Genomic DNA, 10,610 nt, shown 5'->3' with positions numbered 1-10,610 from the left:
ATCACTTATATTAGTAGGCTATAAGGATGCCTCCACCATATTTGACCATTTCATCAAATAAAGTTGTTTTCTTCCCTCTATTTTGATTGCATGCTTGTTTTAACTTTATAAATGGACTGTTTGAAAAATTATTATGATTGTAAGAAAGGCTATAAGATACACTAGAAAAAAAAACATTGAACCACCAAAGTACAGGTCCGGCCCCTCTTTGTGGACGTCCAAGTGATGACATATCAACAAGGGCAAAGGGAATGTTCAAAGAAGAAGCACAAGATAATATTTTAATTATGCAAAATAAAAAAGTATCAATACTTCATTTATGTACAATCGATGAATTTATAGCATGAACACTATATAACATTGTATGGTTCCTCATTAATGAACAATGCAAAACCTACCACTTAGGAATATAGACTACTTGATTGGGGCCCAAGTGGATTTTGAGAGGGTTTTTTCCTCTAAAAGTGATATAAATTATCAAAAAAATTATCATTGAGAGACATTTTGAGCATGCTTAGAATGTCAAGATATCAAATAATGATGTTGAAGAAGATTTCTTGTATAATGTACTCATTGTAGACATAGTAATAACAATTTTACAAGGTATTTATTATGACTCATATTCATGAGTGAAACATGCTAGGGCACCTGTAGATATACAAATTTTAACATGTTCAAAATCTTGCAAAGGGTCAATGGCACATGCATAACATATGGTCCAACACGCTAAAGGATGAATATTCACGATAAATTTAGCATGAAACATCAAATTAAGATTGTCAAGAATTAAAAATTTTACTAAAATCATAAGAATAAGATCTTTAAACATAATTTTGAAATGACAACAATTTGTTCATGGAAAAATCCAAATGTTTTATAAATCCTCGAGCTCTCAAGAAGAAAAAACGTCATGCCTTATGTGACTCTTATCAATAGATCACTTAGATGGAACAAGTATACAACCTTACTTGCTAATCAAAAAGTCCTTTCACATCTCCAAGTTGCAAATAGAGGCTTGAAAGCTCTCCCTTTTGTAAGCCAGCAAAAGTCCTTTAACTCAAAAAGATCATTAAAGCTTGGTAGTTATGGGCTTAAATTTCATTGCCACTTGATAGTTGTGTCAAGTTTGAATCCAAATATACCATAAATCCATGCAGAGTTTCCGAAAGTTCCAACTAAGCCATGCAATAGGAGAGACCCAATTGCCATAGCCTCCTTGTATAAGTTTCTTTTAGGCATTTGCCCCCACAAATCAAACTTCAAGACAAAGGCATTGTCATCATGATTCAAATGAGATGTGTGGAGGAGGAGGTTGTTGAGGAAATTGTGATTGAGACATTTGTGTTCTTGGAGCAGCATGTGGGACTAACGAGGTGTGCACCATTGGCAAAGGTTGCATGGTGCAAAAGAAGCATGTTGTGTTCGACAAGGGATGATGAGTACCTACGCTCAGCACTAGACTACCTAGAGCTACAACATGAATTAGTAGCAATGGCATGTAGTGCACACACCTTAAGTTTCATAATGTGGGCATCACTAGTTTGGTGCACATTCCTATATACAATGTTGACTTTTGCATGGATGGGTCTTTGGCCTACTTCTTGTGCCGCTACTTGGTCTACTTGAGGATACCAACCTACTCCTAAACATTGCTACCCCCCACATCTATCATTTTTACTTCAAAACATTTGCTTTTTCATGCCTACTACATTGACAATCTAAGGTGCCAGATCAAAGTGTCATTTGAGGTGCATTGATATGCTTTAAACTTGCAATTATTGAAGTATACTAATCTAGTTTCAACTTCATTGTTATCGTGCATTGGCATTATAGTGCAACCACTTGGATTTCTTTCCTTTTCTCCTTAATATAGCTCTTAATTTAAACCTTTCTTGAATTTTAAATCATTGCATGCACCCAACATATAGCCTATTAAAATCCCATACAAAATGAGTACAAATCATATAGATAGTCACGAGCTCATCCTAGCTTGCAAAGGCACTCCTTGGTTTAAGAACTTCTTGCTGGCTACTAACTTCAACCCTTGTCAAGAGCATAAACTCAATAAGAATGGAAGGAATCATTTTTGCATTGATTGCATTGAGGGTACATTGTGCTCACGCGGTCTACTTTCACATTCGAACCATCAAACCACCCTACAACTTTGTAAAGCATCCCATGCTAATTAAGTGTACGTGGAGAATGTGTGCAAGATTCTTAATCACACAATTGTATTCCTCCTGAGGCTAGAAAAAGGAAAGTTGGTGGGTAAAGGGGGCATCTAGCAAAGCTATCAAACATGTCTATCTCCATTTTTTCTTTGTTTCCTATTGCTAGCTGAAGAGAACATGGCTCAAGACATCACTATCTATAGGCCTTTAAAGGGGCAATGTCTAATGTTACTATCCCACAACAAATTTGTACCAATTAAGCTTTCAACCCTTAGGAGTACTTTTAACCTGCAAGGAGATCTTTCTCTTCGGTGCCGCTTAGTGTGGATCATGACACTATGAGATAGGAATCTTCTATAGTTTGAGGAGGGAAAGATGGGTACCTTCTTGATGGTGATATGTATCAATCCTATAAGGTGAGTAGCAATGTTGCAAGTGCCTTGCAAGAAAGGGTGGAGATAAAAGAAGATATTGATTGGTCTATTGAAGGCTTCAATAGTGTCTTTGACCTTATGAAATGCTTTTGAGTCACAAAAATTGAATGTGTGGATAGCCATCTGACCCACTATCGATCTTCACACAACACTTGGAATCACTTTTTAGCATCCTCTCAATCTTGTGAAAGAAAACAATCCAAGAGTAGATTTCAAACAAGGGAAAAACAAACATAATTTTCCACCTATTCATGTACTAGATTCATTTGGTGAAGTTTTGAGAGTAGAATGCACTTGGTTCTAGTTCAAACAAATTTGAAAGAATTACCACAAGAGGTAGGCAAGATGGAGGCGCTTTGGCCGCAGTCGAGTGTTGATGGTCACTTGCAACTAATTCGTGCTCCTTGGGTTTTGTCCACTAAAGAAAAGTGCCTTGTGAAGCAAATTATCAAGTCTATTCGCACTCCGACGAGTATGATGTGTTCTCTCAGGTCCACATTTTCTAAAGACGACCAATTATCAGGGCTAAAATCTTATGATTGGCATAAGATATGTCAGGTTTGTACTATGAATGGATTGTAAGTGGCCTGCATATTTTACTATTTGAAGTGTAGTCGTTATTCGTAATGCTTCTTCATTTGTGGCAATTTGTACTACCGATTGGGATCGCAAGATGCCTTACTCCAAAAATACGCGGGGCGATTTATAGGTTGTTAAATTTGGTGCAATGGATCTCACAAAAGGAGATCAAGACATCCTCTATTGAATTAGCAAGGTGGGGAGTAGTGGAGAAAATCCGTCTCTTTGAGAAGTACCTTCCCACCCGCATGCTCACGATACAAACCCACCTTCTGGTGCATCTTGTAGATGAAGTGGAGATTGCTAGACCTGTCCATACATGATGGATGTTCTTCTTGGAGTGCTTCATGAAAATCTTGAAAGGCTTTATGTGACAATGAGCTTGGTCAAAAGGTAGCATGGCTGAAGGTTGGTTGGTGTTGGAGGCGTTAGTGCATATTTCACAATGGCTACCAGCAGTGGATTCAGACAACAATATGCTATGGTCGTTGAAGGATGATGATAGACTGACTGGAGCTGTGGTGGTTGGAAATGGGGTAGAAAAAAGAATGGATGCTACAATGGAGAAGAAAGTGAATCGTTTTTGTATGTTGCACCATGCCTCCATGGAGACGTGGCTCGTTAGGTACGAGAAAGGCAGGAAAGATCGGAAAGAAGCGCGATCTAAATTTTGAGGTAGTACGTTGTCGAAGGGTTTTTGAAAGAAAAGTCACAACCACAGAGGACTTTGAATAATTTCAGGATAGAAGATCAATAGTGACGGCCTTTACAAAGGATCATATTTACATTCCAACAACTCTTCGGAAGATTGATGAGACAAACAGCTTATTAGCTTAGCAACTCCCTCTTTTACATCAGAGAACTGAACTTTGTTATAGCAACTTATTTTTTTGATTCAGATAGGTAATTATTATCTATATTCACGTCCACAGCCTTTGAGAATCCTTTGAACAGTTCTGAACCCTATAGAAAATCTTCCTTGTGATAGAGAGAACTCCAGTGCTATATGAAATACACTCTTACAAGCAAAAAGGTGAAGATTTACATAGGTCATAATTTCTGAGTATCAAGCTGAACTCTCCTTGCTCTTAACATGATTTGAATAAGAATTTCAAGTGGAAAAATTGAGCATGACTTTGATTGTAAACTGTTGGCACAGAGCCCCTGTTCAGTCACACAGACTCCAGGTCCAGAATGTTGTTCCTATTTCCCTTTTATGTATAGATGTAGGGTGTCAAATCTCTGCTGCAGACATTCACCTCAGAAACAGAGGACTTTCAAGTCAATAAAGATCCAGTCTTTATAAAATTTCTCAAGAACAGCATCACGAGCAGCATCACTTCATGGAATCCAAAGCTCATCTGAACTCTATTTTGCCTTTAAGATGGAACAGCTTCTCGGTAAAGAACTGTCAATCAAATACATAGTATATACGCAGAACTCTCCTCCAGAGTGCTGCCATGAGCAGCAACGAAACCACAGTGAAGGAGATGAGGCTTTATTTGCTCAAGGCGTAAGAACCTTCATCATCACGTCGGTCCTTTTTCAATCATAGAAACATGGTAGAGAAGAAGAACTTTACAGAAAATAAGAATACGTAAGTTGCGTGAAATGCAATTAGATTTCCTTCTTCAGCTATCATCCTGGGTGTCAATTTCCAGAAGGTGTCTGAACAGCGGCAGGGCTTCGTCCATGTGGTGAAGACGTTGCGAAGGTTTATCGATTAATCAATCAAACTTCAGTCTTAGTTCAGGTCTCCTGCGTCATCCTCCTTGAAGCCCAAACTCGAGACTGACACAACAACAAACTCAATTCCTTGATGCTGAATTACTGCCGTAGAGGATCACAATCATAGACTATTCTGAAGACCATAAGGACCCAATAATTCTGTGATCTGTCGACTTCTTCAGCTTTCCTCTCCCCAGAGCATTGCATTTCCACACATGATTAATTGATTGATGCGAGAAACGGAGAGAGAGAGAGAGAGGTCCAAGTTGTATGTGTTAGAGTATTTTATTTTAAAGAATCCTCACGATCCTCCTCCGTCTATCTCTTCTTATTACTATTTCTTTTTGACAGTATTGAATGTCCTTCTGTTCGTCGTCTTCACTTTTGATCCATTTCTTCTCAGTCGCAGCAACGTGTGCACTTTCTAATTCCTCTGATTCAGCAACAATGGATTCATTGCAGCCTTCTCGTCTCCTTGTATCACATCAATGTTTGTTCTCCCTCCTCCTCTCTTGTTCGTGTTCTCCCGCGCTTCTTCCTCTCTGATTTTCTTCCGCCCCCTTGATTAGGGAAAAAAAACTCCTTTTTCTTTTTCTTCCCGTAGCTCCCTCTTCCCAGTTTAGTCTCATTACTAAAATTATCGGTGGCAACATCTTCTCTGGACTATTTTGAGCACACATAGTTGCAGTTTGAACCACCCTCCTTAAATCCGATTCATCCCATATCCTACACAATTTTGGGTCTAAGAGCTCCATAAGTCGTCCTTCGGCCACTGCCCATTCTACTATAGTGCGCTTCTGTCCAGATCGAAGCTTCTCAATTGGTTCCCTACCACTAACTAGTTCTACCAGTAAAATGCCAAAACTGTATACATCACAACTTTTTGAGACCTTGCCCCATAGTGCATACTCTAGTGCAAGATAGTCCAAAGTTCCTTTCACTCTTGTTGTAACATGACTTGCCCCTTCTGGAATGAGTTTTACAAATCCAAAGTCTGCATCCTGCTTCTCAAATTTGGAATTCAAGAGGACGTCGCTGGCCTTAAGGACATATTTCACAGTGTCCCCATAAATGTAGGTATCAACACCTGCTGCAGAATCACCCAAAACTGGGATAGGGTAAAATCTAGGCATTCCCACATGCCAATGCTTTCTAATATCAAAGCATAACGAGATCCTATCAATATGATCTGAATTAGATGCAGTAAGCTGAAGATCTAAACCAACCTGACCTTCTACAATCCCCAAAAGTTCCTGAACTTGTTCAACTGTAGCATTCTCGCCATAAAGACTCAGACTTTTTATAAAGTCCGTAATATAACATTGTGCTCAGCATGTTCACAAAACGCGATCTCCGCATCCATAATATTTCCAAACTTCCCATACATGTTCATCACTATGCCTACAAACTTCTCTCCACTATACTCACACGCAGAAAATAAATGTAAACACAACGACTAAGTATGTACAAAGTAACAAATGTCACACACACAACATCTGAGTGGATTTCACACCTCGAATGCGTACCAATACGACATCCACCCCCTCTAATCCTGCGCATCCTCCGGATGGGCCAACTACCCATGATCGTTGTCATCAAGATCCATAAACAGATCAATCTCTTCATTGAGCATTTCCGGTATATCAACAAGATTATCTGTCATATCATTTGTCTCTTCCATTGGAGTTTCTTCTCGTTGCTCTTCTCTTGCAAATTCTTTCGATGCATAATCTTCATCATCTCTTTTCTTGAAAATCTTGATTCTTTTTCTTGCAATAGGCACTCTAAGCACTATCCCATCCAATTCTGTCAACTCATATGTTGCATTATCAAAGACATGTCTAACTATGTACGGCCCAAACCATCTTTTCACCATCTTCCGAAGTGCAGTATGCTGATTTTCAAGGCTGCTATCAAAGACTAATGCCCAGTCTCCCTCTTCTATTGCTCTAGGCCGCAAGTGATGCCTGCTGTCAAACCTATCCTTATTTCTTAGTCTAGCAACCTTCAACCTGTCAATAGCTAGCTGAATATCCTCTGGTCTTCTCTCCAACTGCCGAATCCGAAGAGCTAAGAGCTCCTCTCTCGTCAAATCCTCCTGCCAAGGTAAAACTCACCAAGTCAAAGCACAAGTCTCAGTCGGCATAACCGGTTTTTGACCATACATCAACTCTACAGGCATATATCCTATGGTAACACTGTGAGTCATACGATCAGCCCACAAAGCAAATGGTAGAAGTCTCGGCCATTCTCCAATCCGTCCTCTGCATGCTTTGGCTAACGCTTTCACTATCGGCGGATGCCCTCTTTCACTCTTTCCATTACCCTCTGGATTGTATGCTGTGGTTAGAGCCAACTTGATTCCTAGTTGAGAGAAAAACTCCCTAGCTTCATCTGCATCCAATTCACCGTGATCCGCAGTGATCTTACCCACACAGCCATACTTGTAGAAAATTTCTTCCAATAAGAACTTACACACTGCACTAGTGGTCTTCGTTCTCAAAGATCTGCCCTCAACATGATTGGTAAGATCCTCTCTAGCCAAAACAATATATCTCATTTGCCATAGACCCATAGGCATAGTAACCAAGTCAACTACCCACTTATAATGAATGCATAGCAGATAGGTCGGATGAAGCTCGTCTCGATGACGCACTACCGAATACATCTGACAGTCTCTGCAAGTCTCTACAAAGTGAGAAACATCTCTATACATGCCTTTCCACCAATATTTCTCCTTGATTTTCTCATAAGTAGCCCACACTCCTCTATGACCAGCCCAAGGACTCTCATGAAACTCCCTCATCACCTGTAAATGTGTCTCTCTATCGCAGACAACCCGCAAAGGTAATCCGCCTCTTTTCTTCGGATGCTTCCAAAGAAATCCGTCCTTGAGAAAATAACTATAGGCTTTTCTTCTGATCTTCTTGAACTCTTCATCTGTCCATTCATCTCTTTTGCTTAGTGTACTAAGGTACTTGCCAATCTGCAACCAATCTCCAACATAGAGTTCTTCTATGAAAGCCACAATATTATAGACATGACAAACATGATCAACTATAGCGGCTGAAATTTCTGCATCATCCTCTTCTACAAGTAGTATTTCCTCATCATCATATCTGGCTCTAGACAACATATTTGCCCCACTGGATTATCCTTCCCAGCTATGTGTTTAAATTCCGGATTTAATGACTTGATGTATGCAATCCATCTCAACATAGCTATATCCAGAGTAGAGCAACTCGTAATCATACCAATCAATGGCAAACAATCTGTCTCTACCACAACTGAGGCTCCAATAAAGTACTCCTTGTCACATTTGAGAGCCGTAACAATCCCCAGTAACTCCCTCTTGATTTGCGGATATCTCCTCTGTCTCTCGTTTAGGACTTTCGCCCCAAACCGAATAGCATACATGTTTCCATTTGCATCATCTTGACCCACAGCCCAACCTATGCCAATTGGACTAGTGTCAACTGTCAATACAATAGGCCTTCCACAATTATAATCCGCTTTCCTGAGAGTAGGAGCAATTTGCAATAACTTCTTCAATTTTTGCATGGCTCTAGTGTGGCTCTCATCCCAATAAAAATTTTTCCCCTTTCGAAGCAACTGATATAAACAATCTGCTATGTGTGCAAAATGAGGTATCCAAACCTTATAAAACACACAAGCTCCAATGAACCTCCGTACCTCTGAAGTGGTAGAATAATACTCTGTAATCTTGCCTATAGCATCCACCTTATCAGGTGAGGGTTTCCTGCCATAATACCCACACATATGTCCAACAATGACAACCTCATTCACTCCAAAAACAGATTTTTGCCCTGATAGTGTCAAGTTCACTTCTTCTAACCTGGCCAAAATCTTCTCACAAGCTGAAATATGATCAGCCACAAAGTATCTGCATCCCTGCTCATTTAGACTCTCATTCTTCTCTTCTTCTGCACACCCCTTAATGGGCACATCATCCAAGAAAGGCATAGCAAGCTGAGGTATATAATCACGAAGGACCTTATGCATGGCATTCATCATATGCACAACAGAATTAGTGGCACCTTGAGGCAAGGTACACATCCTGACAAGCCCAATAGGAGTTCTCATGGTGGTTATGTCCCTGCTTTCCAAAGCCAGCTGAAACTGATCATATCCCGAATACAAATCACCTAAAGAATAGATGGCATATCTAGCAAATGCTTCTGCAAACTCATCCACAACTAGACCTATACCAACATTCATGATAGTAACTCTGTTTATTAGCTGCATGTCCTGTATAAATCGGAGAGTACCATTCTTCTTTGGTACTGTAAACCATCTATTTGAGTATGGTGCAGATGAAGGCTCAAGAATTCCCATCCTGATTTTCTCATTCAATAAATCAATCAGCTTTGGCAGGTGTGCCTTAGGCACTGGAATAGGTCGGAGGTTCCATGGAATATGAGGAATAGTAAAAATGACCATAGGAGCAACAATATATGGATTCACACATCCAATCTCATGCGGGAAAAAAACAAACGCCCTTCCATATCGCTCAAGCATCTCTTGAAAACATTGCTTCTCTGTGGGTAGCAAGAATTCACCATTTCCAATTTTCAATTCAGCAAGAGTCTTTGCTGAAAATTTATGGCCTTTATGCTTCGGATTCCTCAAAATTGGCTTTTTGGCAGCCCTCTCTATTTGTTGATCACTGTTAGGTGGAAGTGGTATAGCTACCGGCTTCACCTTCTTATCCACAGTCTTGTATTTCGTGTCAACCCTGGCTTCATTATGATCCTCTGCATTACTCAAATCTTGTTGTAAATCGGCAATTCTGCACTTCAATGGCTGAATATCCTCAGCCCTCTGCTCTATGGACTGCATAGGAACAACCCTAAACTCTGGATGCTGAAATATTTCAGCAGTAAACTCTGTTGGCTGAAAGTTTTCAGCCCTCTGCATCTCTGTAAGCTGATCATAATCAGCCGGAAACTCTGTTTGTTGAATTTCTTTAGCACTCAATACTTTTTGCTGAGCCACCTCAGCCTCTGACTCAATCTGTGACACAAAATCTGCAATTTCATAAAACATGTCCTAGGATTGCACTAATACATTACTGTGACAACTCTGCATATCAGTTTTCACCATATTTTCCACCTCTATCATCGTATTTGCACAAATCATACTGTCATACATCCCATCTATATGCTCATCATCCTCTAAAATTCCTACATTTTTCAAATTTTTCTCCTTCCTGCATATGTAGTGCCTGGCAGCTCTAGGCAACTTAGAAGTCTTCTAATAGCTCATCGAACTATTTGCTGAAATTCCAACAAAACCGGAGGAGAAAACACTGCTGCCAGGAGGCGAGAACTCCAATCTCCTCTGCTTTGTACCACCGTCGTCTCGCAAAACAGCGGTACCTAATGAAAACCCGAATCTCTCATAGTGGGCAAAGGTGCATCTCTAAGAGTATCCCTGTTTCTAACATGGTTCACACACACAGTCATAAACTGGACTGCTCTCATGCCATCTTTACTGCGAATCCGTGCATAAGCAGATCCATCATCCATTACCTTTGTTTCCATGCGCATCTCTGTGATGAATGGCTGTCCAAGAATTATGGGATAAGAGCATGAATCCTGCACAAAGAAATGGAAATCCTCCTCTACATCTCCAATAGAAACCCTGACACTGGGACAGGCAGCATACAAATCACCTG

At 40.1% G+C, this 10,610-nt stretch overlaps 1 protein-coding gene across 1 annotated transcript; it reads right to left on the bottom strand.

The window, feature by feature from the left end:
• Nucleotides 1-4,928: 4,928 nt before the first annotated feature.
• LOC148025570 (calmodulin-binding receptor-like cytoplasmic kinase 2) lies at nucleotides 4,929-6,496 on the bottom strand. Its single transcript, XM_087691990.1, has 3 exons — nucleotides 6,493-6,496; nucleotides 5,643-6,179; nucleotides 4,929-5,014 (listed from the first exon to the last, which is right to left on the bottom strand). The coding sequence occupies exons 1-3, from the start codon at nucleotides 6,494-6,496 to the stop codon at nucleotides 4,929-4,931; spliced, it is 627 nt and encodes a 208-aa protein (XP_087548116.1).
• Between the last annotated feature and the right edge of the window lie 4,114 nt (nucleotides 6,497-10,610).

The sequence above is a fragment of the Lygodium microphyllum genome, chromosome 14 (genome assembly GCF_053477565.2).
Source record: "Lygodium microphyllum isolate KBCC chromosome 14, Lygodium_microphyllum_v1.1.10, whole genome shotgun sequence".
NCBI lineage: Eukaryota > Viridiplantae > Streptophyta > Polypodiopsida > Schizaeales > Lygodiaceae > Lygodium > Lygodium microphyllum.
Note: the sequence above shows the minus strand (reverse complement) of the source record. Positions and strands in the feature narration are given on the sequence as shown.